We start from the raw sequence: 22,801 nt of genomic DNA on the forward strand, positions 1-22,801 counted from the left end.
TGCTCACTGTAAGATCTTGGTCTTTCCCTGGTACCTAATACTCTAGCAAATGTCACAGGATTCTTAGTCTTTCATGGCATTACTGATCAGATCTGCTCCTTTAAAGAATCACATATCTATCTAGCTTCAAGTTTACCAGGTCAGTGGACTCCCTGGAGATCTTTTGTTACCACTAACACAGGCCTGCACTGGCTACAGTAGCCATTGTCACCGACTACTCAGGGTAGCCACTTGGCTAGAACTGAGTTCACATTGAATGATAATCTTTCTCAGTCTAGCTGCTATCTAGATCCTTCTTTGACAATATTTTGGGTTGTTCTAGCATCTCATAGGCAACGTCATATACCTTCTTACATATGTAGGAGTAGGAGACACTCATGTCCTTGCAGGATACCTCTATGAAAATTTTCTTTTCTTCCTAAAAAGAAAAGGCAGCTATGTTAGTCATCATCCCTGCTTAACTCATGAAATTTAGTTTTCTTCTCTCTCTGATTCAGGAAATAAAGCCTTGTTTCACTGCAAATCTAGGGTTGTCTGGCTGGATAAAATTTTCACACTGATTTTAAGGCTTCAAATTTAATGTCAGATTTGTAAATACTTTGACATTAGAAAGGTACACTGATACCAATTCACACATCCCTATTTGGTGTGATAATAGCTGATTGTAGGCTTAATTCAGATCATAATTTATTTCAGGCCAAAAGATGGCTATATTTTCCTCTCTGTACTGGACACTGTGGCCCTAAGCCCAGACATCTTCCTCAGGGCTGAGGCAGCCCAGCCACTGAACATATCAGCTATTCTGGGTACATTGCTGCCCCTCCCTGGAAATTGTGGTCTAAGACAGGAGGAATCTATCCAGCATTACAGCCTTTTCCATGGTATGGTTGTAACCAGTGACTGGTAGATATGGGAATGTAAAGGCCAGGTAACCTGGCTTCAATTTGGAGGAATTCTGAGGAGCTATTCCTACTCTTGAGTTTCAGGAGGACTGGCTGACGCTTTAGCTGCATTTGAAAAGCAGTTTAACTTCCTCTTCCTAATCCTGCCTTTTTAATAGACGTAACCCATGAGAGTTCTCCCTCGATAAGCCTTTTTCACTGTCTATTTTCAGGAACCCAACCTAAGATACCCTGCCATCACTCCAACCCTTTGTAAGGGGTCAGATCTCTGCTTATGGCCTTTACAACAACCTCCACTTTACTTCCCACACAAGTCTTCTCCTATTTCACCATAGTGTCTAATTTGATTGACTACTTGAACTTAAGTTTCTCTCTACTTTTCAGTCCATAATTCAACCTGGCAGAACCAAGCAAGAATAAATTATTTCTAATTATATTTAATTGGGAAAAATATGACATAATCAACGTTATAAGAATCTATAGAAATGATGAAAGATTGAACAAAGGAAATGATTGGAAATTTGCGCTTGTGAGGAAAATCAATGACTGAAAATAGATGGATAATTTTGCAGAGATTTTTTGTTTCTCCACAAGAAAATTATTGTTTTTAATATCCTTAAATATGGTCTTAAGTTAGAAGAATTGGTTGAGGTCAAAAATGGGTGTAATAGTTTTCTTCCAACTGTAATAGATAAGAATCAATTCACACAGGAAAGAAGTGGGGCGAGAGAGAGCAAGAAAGAAAGAGAGAGAGGAAGAGAATAGCAGCAGATTGATGAGGTCTTCTCAAATTGAAAAAGTTTAGTAACGCCCATTTCTAAAGCCCCATTACCATAGGAGATAGGTTATAAAAGTAGTTATGATCATTATAATTTTATGAGAAATATGACTAACACAAATATGCAAGCAAATAAATACAAAACTAAAAGGAATATCAAGATTCAACTAATACTAGGGCATTCTAGGGGAGGTCAAAGTGGAAGGGCTTTGGTTGGAGAAGGAGGAGTTAGTTATTCAACCTATGAAATTATAAACAAAATTGTGTATATGCATGTATCTACATTTTTTCCAAGAGAAACCAGGATTTTCATTAGATTATCATGTGGGTATTTATGACTCAAGAAACACCAAACCTTGGGTAAAACTAAAATAAAATCAAGGAAACTGCTGTTTTATGCTAACCTGACATGGATTCTCTATACGAATTTGGCCAAATATTTAACATTTTTGGATATATAGATTAACGTGATTATTCTAGACTTTTCTTAGAGAAAGATGTTGGGAATATCTATGTTTTCTTGGCTGAGAACTGAAAAGTTGTTAAATATGACACAGAATTCATGAAGATGCAGACTCTAAATTTATATTCCACATTTTCACAAAAATGACATGTCCTGAGAAAGACATTATAGTAGTAGCTAATTATAACTATTATAATTATATTCATGTATATTAACAACTGTATGCCTTATTTAATGAAAAGAATGTGTTTAAACAAAATTATTTCCATGTAAGCAGTTTACCAGTACTTGTAATTCTTTCTGGAAATGTGTAAAACTGTGTGCAAAACCTTATTCTTTTTCTCTTATTTCACATTTATTGAGCATTATAGTAAATAGGTTAAAGAGTATATATTTTAACTATTCAAATTAAAAATGATATATAATAAAATCTGAAGACTTAACTTACAAGAATGTTATTTAGTATTAAGATCCATAACAGGATTACACTCATCTATGTTTTACATTTCATGCCTGAAAGTGCTAGCATTGAGCAAAATTCTCAATGTGCATTCTTTCCGGATGAACTACAGTTAGACAACTAAATCTGTAATGCAATATAACATGGTCCTATTAACCTAGTGATGCAGAAAAGACCATCTGTACCACACTGGATATGACTAAACTATAGGAATAAACTCAATGTCTTGTGTGGTCATTAATTTAAGAAAGCCAGTGAATTGTTTTTTAAAGGAGGATTGTAAAGTAAATGATAGAAAATTAATAAAAATAGGCATTGACTTTCAATGCATCATTATAAGCTTGCAGAATTGATTTGTAAACTGCTTTAAAACTCAATTTCATGTGCATTAAAAACTAATCAAGTGACTTCTATGCAGTTCGTTGATTTTCAACTTGGCAATTTACTTGAGCATATAAAAGTTATTAGTAGAAATTTGTAAGAATGCTTGCAAAACAGTTGTCACGATACTCTGTTACTTAATCTTATTTGTGCAGATTGGTTACTCTTATCTTTGTCTTATTAATCCAGAGTTTAATGTTGAATATACTTGTGGTTTGTACATTGTCATGTCTTTTACCAGAGATAAGTAGTAGAATGATGGTTACCAGAGGACAGGAAGGGTGGTAGTGTGAGGGAATGGGGGATAAAGTGGGGATGAGTAACGGGTACAAAAATACAGTCAGATCAAAGGAATTACATCTAGTGTTTGGTAGCACTTTAGAGCAACAATAGTTAACAATAATTTATTGAGTATTTCAAAATAACTAAAAGAGTAGAATTGGAATGTTTCTGACACAAAGCAAATGATAAATACTTGAGATGTTAGATATCCCAATTACACTGATTTGATCATTATACAATGTATGCTTGTATCAAAATATCACACGTACTTCATAAATATGTACAACTATATATCCATAATAGCTATTAATAATAAACTTTTAATTATATTTCAATTATTTATATTACTATTAACTACTAGACCACAAATGAAAGCTTATAATAATAAATGGGTCTGCTTAAATTCTCAAATTTACTGTAACAGGGTATTTTACATAAACTTATAGATGAGTTAAATCAAGTAGAGAGGGCCTGTTACAGAGTTCACTATTTTCCATGAACTATTGAGTTCTACTCAATCAATATTTTTTGTTAAATATCAGTCAGTACAATTCCAAGAGGTTAAGATTCTCTAATTATGATGGTTAGAGCAATTAAATATTCTAGTTTTCCCACAGTCAAAATTGAGCACATTCTGAGTTCAGTTCAGAATCTATTTGGGAAAATTCGTTTACCATGCCAAGTCATTTGGTCAAAGCTGGGACTCAATGGTGAGCAAAACAGACAGGGGCCCTGCCCTTATGAGGCCTATGGTCCAGTCCTGGAAAAAAAATGTTAAACAGAAAATCAACGAGTGCAGAGTTACTAACTGTGGTGAAAGCTATGAAAGAGGTGCTGATCTTGTTCAGAAGGAAGGAAAAGCTTCCCCATGCAATAACTTTGGTGCTAAAATCTAAGGATGAGCTCAGCAGGCAAAGTAAAAAGAATCAGACGGAAAGAAGCCATCAGTCTGAAAGAAGCACAGCTCTCCAGGGGAATTAAAATTCCATATGACTGGGTTCTAGAGAGCAAAGAACAGAGATGAAGCTGTGGGATGGAGATAGTTTTGGCTTCATCCCCAAAAAGAAAGTTATTGGTAGCAGGGGAGGATGGTGGAAGGGTGGGATTGTGCAATAGTTTATATAATCATATATTAATTTTTCTCTGTTTAGAGACAGGGTCTGTCTCTCTCGGTCACTTAAGCTGGAGTGCAGTGGTTCAATTATAGCTCACTGTACCCTCAAACTCAAGCCTTAATTTATCCTTCCACCACAGCCTCCTGAGTGGCTAGGACTACAGGCATATGCCACCATACCTAGCTATTTTTTTTTTTTTTTTGGTAGAGATAGGGGGATCTTGCTATATTGCCCAGGCTGGTCTCAAATGCCTGACCTCAAGAGATCATTACACCTTCTCTTCACAAAGTGCTGTCATTACAGGCATGAGCCACTGGCCCATCCTCTGAATTTTTTACAAAATGAAAATCATTATTTTTAATGGTGGACAATAATGGTACAAATGTGAAGAGTGATTGGCATTCTCTTGCAAGAAATTATGTGTGTCAGTATAGTAGCTTGGAATGATGGATGAGCAGTGAAGATGAGAGAAATCTAAACAGACACTCAGGAAGTGAAATGAACACAGTTAAGGGACTGATATTAATGGAATATTGGGGATGGGTGGGGAAGAGAACAGTATCTAGAATGGTCCTCAAATCTCAGATTTATATGACTGCATGGATTGTGATGCCATTCACTGAAAAAAATAAAAAAGGCCTGGTCTTGGAGGGTCAGATCATGAAATCTCATTTGTTATGAGATCGTAACATATCTTTTAAGTGGAGATGTTGATGAATCTATTAAATATACAGGTTTCGAACTCAGAGAAGAGGTCTGCTGGAGACAAATATTTAGGAATCATTGAATTGATGACAGAATTCAATATGTGCATATAGAAATAAACTATCCACTAGGAGAGTATACTCAAAATGGAGAAAAGTTCATGAGTTTTGAGAGTGTTCTTCCATGTTTTAGAACCATCTTAAATACATTGAGGAAAAGTTCATAGTAAATATATTAAAGGTAATAGTGCCCATGACATTTAAATAATATAAGAAGGTAGGAAATATTGCAGCCCAAAGATGTAAGTTGTCTACAATTAGACACTTACAAGAAGGTCAGTGTCTAATTGTAAAGCTATGAGTGATGTGGACCTAGATTGCTGTGATGACAATAAAAATGACAATCTTTGCATTTTATTTAGAGGAGCATTTACTTAGAGGAGCTTTGGGTTATGATTCTTGTTTAGATGCTTTCTCATGTTTTCATGTTCTTTGAGGAGTGAAAGTTTTACTTATCTTATTAGTTTTTAAATTTATAAACAAATGCATGCTTAACATAAAAAATAAAGATATAGAAAGAAGAATGCAATACATTATACCTCCCCTCTCCCAAACCCATCCACTGAGTTAGTCAACATTAAAAGTTTGAAGTAAGTTCTTACACATCTTCCTCTGCTGTCCTATAACATATATGAACAGATGTAACTTTTTGTTATTTTTAATGAAAATTGTGTAAACATACAGTATTTAAACTTGCTTTTTTAACTTAATATTGTATTTGAGCAACTTTTCAAAGAATATCATAAGATTCCAAAGAATAAAAAGGCTACAATTTATTCAGTAATTCTCCTTCTAATGGATAATCCAACTCTTTCTAATTTTTATGTCTTTGCAATATCCGATATATGAATCGCTGAGTTGAAATAAAAGCACATTTTTTTTCATTTTAATATATATTGTCTAATGACTTTCCAAGGAGTTTGTAGCAATCTGCAACCCCACCACCAAGATGTCACAATGTTCCCCAGCATTGTTTGCCAGCACTAGGTGTTATGCTTTCTTTCATTTACTGCAAAATTAAAGACTAGAAAAATCATATCCTCTTGTTTTACTTTGCAGTTTTTACCACTAGTGAGTTTATATAGCTAAAAATTAAAGTTAATGTTTAATGTTATATTTAGGTTAATATTTTAATTTTTAACATCTACTCCTTAAATTTTATATTTAGTTGTCCTCCTATGCATCAACCATTTTGAGATATATATAACATTTTATGCCATACTCTCTAATTTGGGGGCCAAAAAGGAGAAAACAGGAAAAAGATATCCTTATCTGTACAGTGTTTCTCTCTTTGAAGCCAAAAGTCTTTAAGAATTCCAAATGGAATGATGAGCCTCTCAAACCCAGAGGACCCCATTTTTTCCACCCAAACTTGACTCACAATGTCATTCAGCACAAATCTAAAAATGCCATTTCTATGCTTTACCTCACCTCACTTCCTTCCTGCCTACTCCATCACATTAGCCCCCCACCACCCACACATGTACATAGTCTATGCTCATTCCTAGGTCTGTTCCTGGACACATGATACTCTAGATCATCTTTTCTTAAAACTATGTTTATCCTTCAATTTCCCTGGAAAAGTGGATGTATAGTGGATGCATGTTTTTATTTTATCAAAAGTCTTCTGTAATTCAAATGCTTTTATGTCACTGGTATACATCTAATTATCAGAAACATGATAAAATTATTTACTGTTTTCTTACTACTTATATGATACTTCACATTGGTCTCAGAGAAGTTTTCTACAATATCCCTTATTCCAACCATAACTATTAATTCATAGTTATTTTCACATGGTACTTAAATATAAGTTAACAATGTCTGTTTTTGTTACAGCATATATCATTTGTCTTATAATAATGCTCTCTCCTGTCTCCATTTGTAGGGAAATTTTTTGGTTTCAAGTTTCCTGCTCTGAGAGTTCTCACTTACAGAAAGCAGTCCTTACCACAAGAAGACCCTGATGTGGTGGTCATCGACTCATCTAAGCACAGTGATGATTCAGTGGCCATGAAGCACTTTAAGTCTCCTACAAAAGAAAGCTGCAGCCCCTCAGAAGCAGATGACACAAAAGCTTTGATACAGCCCAGCAAATGTTCTCCCTTGGTGAATATATCTGGACCTCTTGACCATTCCTCTCCCAAAAGGCAATGGGACCGACTCTACTCTGACATGCTGCAGTCAAGTTCCCAGCTGTCCCATTCGAGATCAAGGGAAAGCTTATGTAGTATACGAAGAGCATCTTCAGTTCATGATATAGAAGGATTCAGCGTCCACCCCAAGAACATATTTAGAGACCGGCATGCCAGCGAAGGTATGTTTAATTTTTTTTAATGGAAACATATATTAATGGGTAATAAATGATTATTTGCATACTGTTTTAAGTTTCAACAGTAATCCCTATGCATTAGGGAAAGAAATGTGATTAAAGGCTATTAAAAACCTGAGTCCTAAACTCAGAGTTGTTACTGATTTCTTCTTTGAACCCTAGTGAGTAATTTAGTTTCTTCTGGCTTCTTTATCTGTATTTCTGAAATAGTATGATAACCATTATCTGCCTACCACATGGAGTGTTAATTAATTAATGCTTATCATACCATGTGCTTAGGTGATGAACACTATCATCTCAAGCATAATTAATTTTCCTGCATTTAGCAAATGATCATGCCCTGGGAAGAAAGAATTGTGTACCGTCAGAGGGCTAGTTCATTGACCAGCAATCTCTAAAGGGAGCAGCATAGGAACTGTGATGTACTCAGTGATGAGAAAGCTATAAGCTGACAAGGGTGCAAGATAGGAAGGAAGAAGGGGAAAAATTTAAAGGGGAAAAAAATCCTGAAAATCCTGATCTCAACTAAAACCAAATTGAAAAGCAAATTGTGTTCATATTCTTATATGAACCAACAGTGAAATTAAAGATACTTAAAAAGCAATGACAGAAGCAATTCATCATGAACATGGTAATTTATAACGTTGGTTAAATACTTACTATGTCTGAAGCAATGTAAGTACTTGACACACATTAAGTCTCATTTTACTCTCATAACAAACCCAAATTAGGACTCATTTTAAGCCCTATTTAATAAACGAGGAAATGGAGGCACAGATATGTTAAATAAATAACAAAAATAGCTAGACCAAGGTTACAGAGCTGGTCAGTGTGAGAGTCTGGCTTCAAACTCAGGACTGCCTGTCTCCATAGTCTACAATCAAATCTATGCACTTTTTCTCCTTCCTCACTCCTGCACCTCCATGAAACCTTGCCATAGGTGATTTTTGTTGAATCTCTTGCCTTTTCCTGGCATGGGTGCATCAGACCCACTTTTCAGACTTCCATAGATTTGAATTCTTGAGAGACCTGCTATCCAGGCTGCTGCTAGTTTTGTCTTTAAAACATGAATTCTTAGTATGGGGTATTAGGCACTTTGTCAGCTTCTCACACTTATTTTTCCAGCCTCATTTCTAGCCCCAGCAAGACTCCCTTCCCTACTACATATTCTATTCTACAACCGCACAGATATAATTTGCCTTTTCTCAAAAATGTAACATGTGTTTTCCTGGTTCACTACTTTGTTATGCCTGGAATACTCTTCCCCAGTTGTCTTTCCTTACACTACTACCCACTGGCAGGGACTCATTTTCCCCTTCCCGAAGCAGAAGAATTAAATCATTTCACACTTCAGTGTACAAACCAATATTTACATATAGTGCAGCATGGATTACATTTTGTATTTATTGTATATTATATGTCTGTCATTCTTCTCAGATATGTAAGCAAACAATTATGTTGCTGTGAGCTCCTCCAGCATAGGCACTCTGGCATAGTGAGCTCTGCAGCCTTAGTATCTAGCACAATTGTCTACTTCATGGCAGTTACTCAGTAACTATTGGTGTAACATTGAGAAGACCATGTGACATTGATAGGACTGTGCTCATGAATTTTGTTTCAAAATCATGCAGATTAGAAAATAGTGAGTTACCTGCTCTATCATACTCTGAAGCTCAACTGAGGTCTTAGGAGTAAATCACGTAGAGGATCTTTATCTAAAGGGTACCATGAAGTAGAGAAGGCAGAAGAGATGAAAGAAAGAGTTGGCAGGAAAAAGTTCAAAGAAAGACAAATCAGTATTTCAGAAACAGATACAAGATCAAATTAGCATATCCATTAGAGAGGGAAAAATGAAAATACAAGGCCAATTCTCAAGTTGGATAATCATCTAAGGCCCTGTTCCATTCAGAAATGGCAGGCTCAATATTTCCTGACAGAATGAAACTACTGGAATTTAATCTTTAATCAGTGAGTCCTGTGGCTGAACAGCAATGATAAATTCAATTAGGTAATTCAAATGATCAGCATATATTTAAGCTAGTTTAGTTAGTGTAGTCACTTTTAGCAATCATACTAACTTTCCAGAAATTGCCCTTTTAGAGATTCTCTAGAGAGATCCTGACTTATAACAGTAGTATAATAAAATTAAAAAACAATAAATTTGAAAATCAAACTGATACATAATTAGTGCATTGTACAGACAGCCTGTGTTGGACAGTGGTGCTGAGTAGTTTAGATTATATTTCGTGATTTAACTTCATTGTTTTCAATTTATATGATCTCCATTTAGTGCACAGTTACTGATATAATTATGAGAAAGAATGATTTAATATTTTTGGATTTCTCAGTACAGGTACTATACATAAACATTTGGTGCTAAGATCATCCTCGATTTTTCTCCCTCACCCAAAGTAAGATATTTTCAGAAAATGTATTACTTTCTTACAGATTATGCTATAGTCAACATGTGACTATAGATTCATAAATTCAGACTGTATTTTAGAGCAATTTTAGAGCAAATTTTAGAGCAATCTTTAGAGGAATTTTAGCTACAAAATCACTGATTAGCAAAAAAGAAACTACACTTCTTAAGACTTTATAATTTCATGTATTTTGGAAATTGAGACATTGATAAGGAAAGATGGAAAACTTTTAGAACTGATTTTAGTTTTATGAATTCATGTAAATGATTAACAGGTAAAATCATGCACAAGATTTCAAATTCAGATTGTGGTCTCCTCATTCAAATAAAAGCAAGTTCTCCTGTACAGGCTATCTTCACAGAACTTTAAACATTTTGCAGATATATTAATGCATAATATTTTACCTTATCCTTTCATTTAACCCACATTATCAAGTACCTTAGAACCATACTTTTCAAATCATCTTTGATAAAGAACCAGAATTTTGTTATCTAACTCATCGCTGACCAATACATTTGTGAATGCAATAAAAATATACTACTAGAAAAATGAAATATAAAAAAGACATAAAATATAAATGCCAATTTTTTCTTATTAGATTAATCAGACATGAAATTACTCTGTCAAACTGCTACTAAAGGTTTTAAAGATTTACTCCAATTTCTGTACTTACATTGTCATGGAGGAATAACAAGCAGATCTAAACTAGGTGCACAAGCCACACTCTGCCTTGGAAGTTCAAAGCAATAATAACTATATAATGTAATGTTTTGTTAGTTTTCTTGGGACTGGTAAATCTTTACATATAATTTTCAGGTTTAATGAATACAATTATAATTTATAACTACTTGGAAGTAGTTGATACTTTACTAATGGTTTTTGGACCCAGCTTTCTGATAGACACTTTCATTCTGGGTAATCAAGATCTCTTCCACTATCTCAATTTGTTTTTTTTGCGATTCTCTCAAAGAAGAAAGGGAATTGTCATCTAAGGCCACAATTTTATTTGCATGTCTTTGTCCAATGCAGTATCAACTAACAATGCAATATACCACACTCTTAGAACTACTTCATTTGCAAGCTTTGAAATTATTAAGATATATCCCAAGATTTTAAATGGGCACAGTGTTAGCATATATACCAACAAAATGCTGAACAGATTTTTCAAATCTTGGATATATTTGAATGGTTTTGATATGACAGTGACGTTTATTTTAAGCTTGTGTGTTTCATAGCTGGTAATGCATATTTTGTTAGTAGCAAGTACGCAACATTTAGATTGTTGATCTCAAAATAAACATGAAAATATTTATCTCAGATTTTAAGAGACCATCTTATTACAAATAAAATTTTTACAATTCTACTTATTACACTGAATTCATCGTGACCACATAAATAAAAATGTTTATATTTTTTAAACAGTCTAATCTTTCATTTACTTCTTGCAATTATTTTTGCCTAAGAATGACTTTTTGAGTTATATTTTTTGTTTTTAAAATATACATTGAAGAACATTTGGAGGAGGGAAGTTAATAAAATTGTGATTAATAATATAAGTTGGAGCCAAGCACAGTGGAGTCAGGCAGAGTGACATGGTTGTAGTCCCAGCTACTAAGGAGGCTGAGGCATGAGGATTCTTGAGCCCAGGAGTTTGTTTATCCAGAGAGATATAGCCAAACCTTGTCCCTAAGGGAAAAAAGGAAGGAAGGAAGGAAGGAAGGAAGGAAGGAAGGAAGGAAGGAAGGAAGGAAGGAAGGAAGGAAGGAAGGGAGGGAGGGAGGGAGGGAGGGAGGGAGGGAGGGAGGGAGGGAGGGAGGGAGGGAGGGAGGGAGGGAGGGAGGGAGGGAGGAAGGGAGGGGAGGAAGAGAAAAAAAGGAAACTGTTGGCAGGGCGTAAAGTATATGGTAGAATAATCAAAGTCAGAATTTGGTATTACAAATCTCTAAACCATTGTAGAAAGTTTTCATGTATTAATACTTAAGAAGTTATATCCCCAAATTGGAGAAAACATTTGCAAGCTTAATAAAATTTAATGTAAATATTCACTCCAAAATCTTCATTACATTTTTCAAGCTCTGGTTTTGAAAACTATTAGCAATGTTTAAGTGTCTGCCTCTAAGATTTTTCACAAAGCCATTAATATTCTAAATCAGGCTCATGGCTGTAACCCTAGCACTCTGAGAGGCAGAAGTGGGCGGATCACCTGAGGTTGGGAGTTCAAGGACCAGCCTGACCAACATGGAGAAACCCCATCCCTACTAAAATACAGAATTAGCTGGGAGTGGTGGCACACGCCTGTAGTCCCAGCTACTCAGGAGGCTGAGGCAGGAGAATCGCTTGAACCCAGGAGGCAGAGGTGGCAGTGAACTGAGATCACTCCATTGCACTCCAACCTGGGCAACAAGAGCAAAACTCCATCTCAAAATAAGAAAAAAAAAAGAAAGAAAGAAAGAAAAGGAAACTGTTATCTTAGAAAAATTTTCCTTATTAACATACTAGGTTAAATTATATGCAAAAAAGTACTTAATATGCATAATGTGGAGTCTTCCTTTGAGTATATTCTAAGTAACAGTGGAGACACTAAAACTCAGTGTTGACAAGGTTGAAAGTTTTGTCACAACTTTAGGCAGCTGGGGAAGTCTATTTCTAAACTGTCATAATTGTAAAATCTGTACTTTGGAATTCATTTAAATTGAGATATATGCTTCACATATTTAAATAAGAATGTATATTATGACAGATATTATTTTTAGTATATGCATGTTACTTGGTTGAATCGTACACAATGTTAATTTCAATTGAAGGGAAATTTTCCATCATATTCTGACTTCTCTGATTATTTTTATACAGGTAATTCAGTGTATATAATATAATTTTAGTCTTCTTTTTATATTTCTCTTTTCTTATCCTTATGTGCTCAAAACAGACAATGGTCGCAATGTCAAAGGTAATGTACAAACTCAATTTTCACCATCTGATACTCAACGTGCCCCTTTACTTGGCATGTTAACTTGCCTGCTGTATGCCCTGTCCAATGCAACACCTTCATGCTGCCCTTAGCTAGTCGGGGTGCCTGGTGGAGACATCATGGCTTGATTTTGCTAGAGACATTGTTACTTCTGCTGTGTCACCAAAATGATTATGAGCTCCTTTTGCCTGCAAGAAATATAAGCCTAGGTTGACAACAAATACTTCCTAAATATTTAAATCATTTGGAAAGAAACAAATATCATCGAGCAAAATATATTCCAATGTGACAGAGGCACAAAAGCCTATTTCAGGAAAACAAAAATTTTGAGTGGAAGATTAAATAAATTAAGCAAAGTGCTCCATGACAGCATCACTTCACTTGTTCCTCTTTTGTTTCCTTAAAACTAGTTTCACGTTCCTGGATGGCAGGGAGTATGGTTTTAAGTTTACTGTAGTAGTAAACTATACATGCATGATAGTCATTTTCTATTTTTCTCTATTATATTTTAATCATTTTTAAATGTGTTCTATATTAGTCTGAAATCACTGGCATGACCTACCACTACCATACGGTTATGTTTAACTGGGAATACTCTGGATAAATTTGGATTGGGCTAAAAATTTGAAATTCACTTCTGTTTTGTACTATATCATAGTAGATACAAGGGTCACAAAATATAGTAACCATATGATCATCATCAAATTGAAAACCGTTGGGGCTTGGTCTTTCAGCAAAGGCCATGCATGCTGCTGTGGGTGTGCAAATGGTGATAGTGACTTATTTTGTGCATGTATGTTGCATGAACACGTCTCCACCAGTAACCGTCATTACTTAGAATTCACTGTTTTGGCCAATCTCTCCTTTATGTCACTAGTACACTGACTACTGTGAAATTTTGTATATTGATTTCTTAATTGCTTCCCTAAAATAAATCTGAGTTGGTGATGGTTATGTATTAATGGTACTAGGAACCAAAGATGTTTGGTTAGCAGCCTATGGAAATTTAAAAATCAGGGAAATTATGGCAGTATCTCCCCAAAACCCACACCAATTTTATTTCGTAAGCACTTTAAAAAGGGTCTATGGAGGTTGACCCTAATAGTGAAATGGGATTTCACCTACATCATTATTATTATTTTTTTCTTTTGGCCTGTCCATTGTGATTTCTAAAACTGAGCAAATTAATGACAACTGTGTGTGGTGGTTTGCATTGATATAATTCAGAATGTAACCTCAGGAAGCAGGATACAGATAGCTTTTGCCAACTGGCTTTAGGATTTAACAGTTAGCAGTAAATTAGTAGGCATTAATTAATTCAGATGATTTTTACATGTAGAGATAAATGAATCTAATTTTTTTCAATAAATAGAAAATTGGAGTTAACTTTTCCAACTACTAGTTCACATATATGTCATACATATATACAGTTATTTCATTTTAGTGTCATAATAATTTTAGTGTCAAAATAATTCATTTACTCTCCAATCCTTTTTTCTCAACTCTCTCATTTTTAATAGGAGTAGTATTTGAATACGGATATTCTTTATTTATTACATAGATTTCAGATTGCACATCAATTTTACAATCATGATTTAAAGTATATGGTAGAATCATCAAAGCCAGAATTTGGCATTAAAAATCTCTAAACTATTGTAGAAAGTTTTCATATATTAATACTTAAGAAGTTATATCCCCATATAGGAGAACACATTTGCAAACAATAAAATCTAATGTAAATATTCACTCCAAAGTCTTCATTACATTTTCCAAGCTCTGGTTTTGAAAACTACTAACAATGTTTAAGTGTCTGCCTGGAAGATTTTTCACAAAGCCATTACTACTGCTAATTAGTTACAGGACCCTACATTAAGCATGAATTTTAAATTTTTTGACTTTGCTTTTATATCAGATCTAAATAAAAGACTTTAAAAATGCAGGTTTCTACACTGCTTTGTGTACAAAATGTAAAATTATCATTATTTCAATATCTAATTCAACCAAAAAAACATTTATTTATCATAATAAAATAAATAATTTAGGAATGTGTTGGTAATGTCTTCAAGATCATCTGGTTTATTCATGTCAGGTGAGGTGATGGCTAAATCCCTTGCACAGGTGGTACATTTATCTCTGGAGGAGGCCATTCTTTAACTTTCTTGGGAAGTCTGTGCTAGTGCCTGCTACACAAAGAGATAACCCAAACCCTCCTTTCTGATATGTATTTTTTCCCCTGCATCTATTTCTACTGGACAGAGATAATAGTTGACTACTACTAATCCTGATGCAATATCACAGTAAAAAGACAGCAAATTGGTACTCAATCTTATTTTTAAAACTAATTTTCACTTAATCTTCTTTCTTAGGATCTATTTTTGTTTCCCTTTAATAAATTTCCATAGCATTCATACTCCTTAAGCTAACACTTCAAAGTTCTTCGTTAAAAGTCTAACCCATTGTCAAAGAGTGGAAAAGCAATTTCAAATAAATTGCACATTCTGCTTATACATATGTATTATTACAATTTTTTTTCACAATTTCTCTAATATGTGAGAGAGGTACCTAATCCTACCTCCATCATTCATATACTAATTTTTTCCTCAAATATAGTGGCTTTTGTCTATTTTGCTTTCCAAGTCATCAATAAAAATCTACGTCACTTTCTGTACTTCGTAAATAAGTCATGATACAATTTTGCCCCTTTAATGCTTCCATCTCCTTGTTATCTCAAGTAATTCCCAGCTTCCCTGTGACACTGGAGTGTTCCATTTCCAGTTTATCTATGAATCTATCATATGACTCTGAAGTAAAACTATTTTCAAGGTTTGTTATAGCTTTTACCTCCTCTCTAGCCTATATGACTCATAAACAAAATAAATTAATCTAATACAACTTGTTTCTTATAGGCTATATTGACCATTACCCAGTGTCTTCTCGTTTGATAAGAATTTGCAAATTGATTTTCCATGAAAATAGTTTTCTCCTGCAAATAATACATCATGCACTGAAACAGACAATGTGAAGAAAAATAATTTGATGATTACCTCTTATGTATCTTTCTAAGTGCTAAACTAGTTTCCTTATACTTACTGACAGTGTTCTTTTACAAAGTTAATTATTAAACACCGCATTTGCATCTTCTTTCATGTTAAGTCACTTCAGCAATTTGAGTTTTATTAAACTTTAGCTAAAAATAAACTCAGTGCCCTACGAAAAATTGTACAAATACCTGATGATTTAAAAACAACCTTTGTTTGGTTTCCTTCTTTCCGATCACATTTGGCCCTCAAAAATGACGTTTTTAAGCAGCATTATTTTTTAAAAATCTATCAGATGCTCTTAGCTATATTTCCAGCACCATCTAAAAGAAAAATATATTCTCCATTAACATCTCATAACTCGTGATAAATTTAAATAGCCCCCTCATACAAATTTTAAATATTTTTAATCTAAAATTCTTCCCAGTTGTGGCTTTAGCTTCTAGCTTTATTTCTAAATGTAGGTATTTCTTTGTAGCTGGAAACTGGCCTACTTTATGTTTAATTAGACACTTGAAATATATTATAGCACTATCCAGCTGTTGGTTTAGTCTGCTTGGTCACCTGTTTTCCACCTTCTCCTAATATATTGAAAAATGTAATCTGGTCATCCATCTTGTAAATGATTATCTTAAGAACATCAAGTCCTCCTCTATGCTCTTAAATTTTACATTACTTTCTACTGAATCTCTTATTTCCCTCTATTTCTGCCCATTCATTTTCTTTAAATTTATTTACTTTGTTTTTCAGGTTATTCTCCTTTCTTTCATTAGAATCCTAAATCCCATCTGTTCATGATCACTCTCAGTGAGGCTGCCTTTCACCTTTAAATCCTCAACCAAGGCCTCTCTGAATATAGACTTAGGAGGTAGGAAACCATGTGTTCTGGTCCTTTATTCTTATTCTTTTTTGGCCTCATATTCTGTCCGCTTAGGTTTACAATTGGTGAAATAGAGATATTGTTAATACATACCTTAATTAAAATGTTGAATTTTTTTTTAATTTGCATTTAGATGGGCTTAGAGGAGCCTCAGCCAACACTGATTATCTTGAAGACTCTAGAAGACTTCGTCATTTAAACATCTGCTTTAAAATCAGTAGAAAGAAGCATAATTATCTTTTTTATACAGCATTAAATAAATTTTAAATGTCTTTTCTAAGTAGCATGCACAAGTTAGTTTAAATAATATTTTAAGTTTTGCTGAATTAATTAAAATGTATATTAAAAGAAAATCTGGATTAACTCTTTAAGACTAAGCCAAAAAGAAAAAAATAGAGTACTAGTTTAGAAGGTTCTTTCACCAGCAAATAAGAGAAGCTCAGGTAGTGAATGCAATGAGGTTGCAAATTCTGAGGCCAAATCTGAGTATGACATTTTATCAACCAGTTTCTCAGTCATATCAGATCCAATGTCTCCTTGTCTCTACAAATATTTTATTATACTTATTTTGCTATCCTGAAATGGAACTCTAAGATAATTTAACCTAGTTCTAAAATATCAACATGATTCCCTAACTGTAATATATGAGAGAAATAAAAGCAGTTTATAATAAAATATTTATTTCAATATGTTAGTGTTCAAATATAACTACACTAGAAAACATAATGCAATAATCAGACATATGAAGAAAATGTGGTTTTAAAAGCAATAAGTACATGAGAAAACATTCATACAGGTACCAGATAAAATGGTACAGCAGAAGTATGGATGGGCAGCATAAACAAAACCACCGTTGGAGTCAAGAACTACATCAGACTTATTTATATATGAGTTTTTAAAATGGGAAGTAACTAAAATTGAATTATGATTAATATACCAATACAAACTGAAGAGAAAATAATGAGCATGGTATTCTCACAAATGATCTAGCTCTTGCTTTTAATAGTGTTAAAATGATACCTTATGAGATATAATGCAATAGTAGTGACTTGCACAGAAGAAAGAAATCCCGCTAGATGTCAGGACATATATTAATCCTCTAATACATAAAAAGAATCCTGTAAACATGTTTTGCTATGTAATGAGAAACAGAAGATGGAATGGAAAATGAAATGGTAATTAAGACATTATAGAGAAGTTGTGGCAGATCTCCAGGGAATTTTGAGAATGAGATTGAAAACCAACAGGCAACCCAAAGACAAATAAATAATTTCAAGTGTATCCTTTTTAAGACATAGTTTTCTTTTCATTGTTCTGTATCACTTTACATATATAGGAGGATATTTATATGAAATCTTTTTGAAGGAACTTTATTAGTGTGATTTTAGTAATTCTCTGCAAATTTAATAATATTTGGTTCCAACACTGATAAAGAAGACTCAAATCTCTTAGCTTACATATTTACAAATGACAGATCCAAACACAGATTGTAATCTAAACTCTGAAATTTTGTATTGGCCACTCAAATGCCATAAGGAGTGTAGCTCAAAGTGGCATAATTTTCCAAAATTGTAAACAATTTCTGATAAAATTCTGAATAAAACAATATATATTCTTACCTGTACATGGAAGTTGCAGCTCTAGAAATTTCAATTTATATTAACCTCATGTAAAAGTACATTGTGGTATTTATATGTGAAGTAGTTCATTTTAAAGCTCAGTTTATGAATAAACAGGCTTTTCACCTACATGAATGCCCTTGAGACATGTAAGGCAATTCTTTAAGGCAGGATAATTGTGACACTGAAATTCTTTCATAATTGTGATGACTAAAAATGCCCCCACAAATCTCCCCTAGAGTGAAATACTACCACAGTTGAAATCACATGCTTATATAAGTGCAGCCCATTCAGTGGAGTTCATTGGAACTGGTCACAAAGGCAATTGAAGTACACACACAGTGTCTTTCTATCAACATCATAGAATCTGTGATGACATCGATGATCCATGATTTTAGCTCAAATTTTAAGCAACTCTGTGGACAGTTTACTATGGAAATGCAGCATAGAGAAGGATGATGCGGAAAGAGACTGGAAAGATGAGCTTAAGGGTTTTAAATACAATTTAACTATATATTTGAGCTCTGTCACCTATAATCTCTTAATAGTATCCCTGTTAGTTAAATAACCTAAGGAGTGAAATTATGACATTAAAATCAGTGAAAAGACAATATCTAAGGAACCTGAAATCCCAGCATAATTCAAAAATTATAAATATTAAGATATAAAACCTAGAACCCAACTATAGAACGTTGCAGACAGGGAAACACTATCCTGGTTTGCATTACAATAAAATAAATTAGTGATGTGGGCTGGAGACATCTAAAAAGACCTGAAGAATGGAGTTTCTGTTAGAGAACTATCTGAAGGCTAGATTAATTTGTAGCCACTATTAGCTTTCATTTCTATCTTTGTATAAATAGAAAAGAGAGTAAGGTTCTATATGTAAGTAAGAACATATAAGGCAATAAATGCCTGGAGAGCTCATAACATTTTTCTTCTAGATGGACTTGGTCATTATCATGGATAAGACTCAGGAAGTCAGCAGAAATGCAATTCAAGCCACATAGTATTTGTTAAATACATGAAAATTTCTTGAGATTACTTTAAACTTTTATAATAAGAAAGTGTGGACTTTAATAAACAAGCATAGTGTGATTTTTTCCCCCATAGTGACTATAAACAAAATGATGGGCATTGTTTTTTTAGTATTGTATCTGGCCTGAGTTGATTGATTGTTGTCCAAAAGGCAAATTTTTTAAGTCTAATTTTAAAGCATTTATACCATGCTTGATGCTTAAAATACACTTCAATCCTGAAAATGGGTTCACTTCATTTTGAACAAAGAAAAAAATAACAGAAGGCAAAATATGCTGCCTAACTAGTTTATTGATGCAGTTTGTATGTTTTAACCACTTCCTGGGGTACAAAAATAGGGAGCTCATGATTTTTATAAAATTCTCCCTGATGTTAATTTTTAAGAGCTAAATGACAGCATATGTAATATTGCTCATTACACAAGATGCTTCTCAGAAAATTTCCTGATTCTCAATAAGCAACAGACAACAGAGTCATCCCAAAGAAAGATATAGGTAGTCAGTCTACTCCCTCAACAAGGAAACCAGGAGTCCTGCCATCTTGCCAAGTTATCTTTGTAGGAAAGATTTAGAGAAGTGGCTAGGTACTATCAGCTCCAAACATGCCCTATTACCTAGCTGTGGTCACTTCTACTGTAAGTTGTGTTTGCCAGAGCATTCTTCTTGTGTGGCTTTTATAGCACCTTTTGTTTTTCTCAGAAAGTGGTCAAGTCTTAAATATAAGTGAAAGAAAAAAAAATCTAAAAATTCCACATATGATCCTAGAATTTTTAATAGGGTACACACATGCACACAGAAATGGCCTTTCACCCTCCCCAGCTTTATCTGTAATTCTATCTGGGTTTCACTCTTTTAGAAGCTCTATGGAGCATCTCATACAGGTAGTAGAAACATGAACCTAGAGGACTTGTCACTCCTCAGTGACACGGAGAGGGGAGTAATCCAGATTGGAGCAGGGTAAACAGCCCATTTGGGAACTTTCATGGGCAATGTGACTTTAACCATAGCTAAGTACTTCCTCAAATAATCCTCAAATTACAAAATGGAATTTTTAAACAACTTTAAAGGTAGAATTTGACCAATAACAGAGAGTGTAGTTTTTTCTTTTAGTCCAACCTTTAATGAAAGAAGCTAATTAGCAGCTAGAACTGCCTCTCTGGGTGCACAACTAGAACCCAATCTTATTCTCAGATACTCACATGCCAGTCCATGTGGCCTAAGGTGACCCTAAGCCCCGTGTCCAGGTATAAGCTGGCTGCATTTAACACACTCAAATCAGGATCATATTGGTCATGAATCATTAGCAGGGCATTCAGAACTGTCTCTTTCTTCTACATCTTCTTATATTACTCTTACAAATACTTTCCTTTTTTTTTTTTTTTTTAGGGCCCTTTAATCATATCAAGTCAAGCCTCCTGGGATCCACATCAGATTCAAACCTCAACAAATACAGCACCATCAACAAGATTCCACAGCTCACTCTGAATTTTTCAGATGTCAAGACTGAGAAAAAGAATTCATCTCCTCCTTCTTCAGATAAAACCATTATTGCACCCAAGGTTAAAGATCGAACACACAATGTGACAGAGAAAGTGACCCAGGTAGGATACAATTTTCTTATCCATTTCAACTGTTTTACAGGTTGTTTTCTGCACCATGAGATGTATTATTTTTCTTATAAATGACTATCAGTAGAGGTAAGACATTTATTTGTACTCCTAAATACCTTGAGATGTTGGGCAACTCGTTAATATAACAGATTAATAAAGCTATATACTATGATTTTGTCTATTACAAGACTAAGCAAAACTGGGCTAACATGACATGGTTGCTCCTACGTTTATAGAGGTGGTTAACCTGCTATTCATCATGTTTGGACACTTATTGTTTGGCTGCCAACTCTCATATTATTATAGCATGGGTTTTTTTTAATATAATGTATGTGTCTATTGAAGCTTAGGGGACTAATTAGGATTTTCTCTGAACTATGGTTTCCTTTTTGCACTTGCCCTACTAAAAAGAGTCAGATCTAAGTCAGTTAACCTGGGGAAAAGAGCTGTCTGAGATGATGAAAAGTCAGTGAAACAACACATTTTATTGGAACAACACCTTACTGTTTTCAAATAAATACTGCAACTTGAACTACTATAAAAAGCTATGTCTAGCAGGAGTACTGCTTCAGAGGGTAGATAGAAATGATTTCTACTTATTATACCAATATACCAACTTAAGCAGTATGTAGCTTTTGCTTGCAGTGCACTTACATTGCTGGGAATTTATAACTCTAAAATTAGTCGAGCAAGCAGTTCTTTTACGAACGATTTACTCAGTGTATTTGCTTTGCAAATCTTTGCATAAACTCTCTACAATACAAATCCAAGCTTGCCCCCATTCTCCATCCCAAACATTGTAGTTTTTGAATTAAAGAAGTTTTTCTGTAATTGTAATGACTACAAACAACACTATAGTACCGTTCCAGATAACCTCTTACGTGTGAGCTGAAACAGCTATGAAAAGACCATTAGCAAGTTATAAATAGACCTGTGCCGTCTATATTTATTTGAGATGAGAACTTACACATGCCATTCTTGAGAGCTTCTTTTCTATGTATTTTAATATTTATGTAGTAATGGGGCTTTCTATTCTCAGCATTTCACTTACATTTAGTAACAGTTTACTGTTATGCACATTGCATTAACATCCCTTTGTATTTTCCTTTCATCTGTTTTTACTTTAAAAGTTGTATTATTTATAGATTCCTACCATTATATGAATATATAGAAATCAAGAGACTTAAGAGAAGACAGAAGAAAAGTTGGAAACACTAGGGTCAGGGTCCTGAAAGTGCATAAGGGAATCAAATTCAAAGAGAAGCACAGCATGGCAGTGGGGACTGTGGCCTCATCTCAAGCAGACAGCTGATGCACAGCTCTAGCTAATTGTGGTTAGGCAGAAATACTTGACCAATCAATGAATGTTTGCCAATCTTTCCATTTTAAGAGAGAAGCTGGAAATGCAGAATTTAAGATAACATCTTTATTTCTTAAAGTTGACAAACTAAAAAATGCTTTGAACTTTCTTAGGTCAAACAAAACACATCTTAAGGCCTGTGGGTAGCTATGTGTGATCTCAGCAAGTTTTAGATGTGCTTGTTCACCACAGAGGCCACTCTGTCCTGCCACGTTCAGCAGATCCACTGTGCCAGAAGAGCGTGATACACACGCACATAGATCTGAGAAGCACCTGCTCTAGGGGCTTTCCCAGATAGTGGGACAGGAAACGTATATATAAATATCAATAATGAAATACATGATAATAAAGAATATTAGGGAGAAAGTTATTATTCTATAAGGGAAGAA

The 22,801-nt window shown here is 34.2% G+C and overlaps 1 protein-coding gene across 3 annotated transcripts in view; it reads left to right on the plus strand.

Annotated features, from left to right (window-relative positions):
* The window catches only part of KCNH7 (potassium voltage-gated channel subfamily H member 7), a 477,505-nt gene that overhangs the window by 312,913 nt on the left and 141,791 nt on the right, over positions 1 to 22,801 (plus strand). For 2 of the 3 annotated variants that reach the window (XM_003921927.4, XM_074399586.1), the window contains exons 4-6: positions 7,034 to 7,462; positions 12,827 to 12,847; positions 20,829 to 21,043. In XM_003921927.4, the coding sequence (XP_003921976.1) occupies positions 7,034 to 7,462; positions 12,827 to 12,847; positions 20,829 to 21,043 (665 nt within the window). The remainder of the gene's footprint in view (positions 1 to 7,033; positions 7,463 to 12,826; positions 12,848 to 20,828; positions 21,044 to 22,801) is intronic. The other variant, XM_074399587.1, reaches the window with a different exon arrangement.

The sequence above is a fragment of the Saimiri boliviensis genome, chromosome 5 (genome assembly GCF_048565385.1).
Source record: "Saimiri boliviensis isolate mSaiBol1 chromosome 5, mSaiBol1.pri, whole genome shotgun sequence".
NCBI lineage: Eukaryota > Metazoa > Chordata > Mammalia > Primates > Cebidae > Saimiri > Saimiri boliviensis.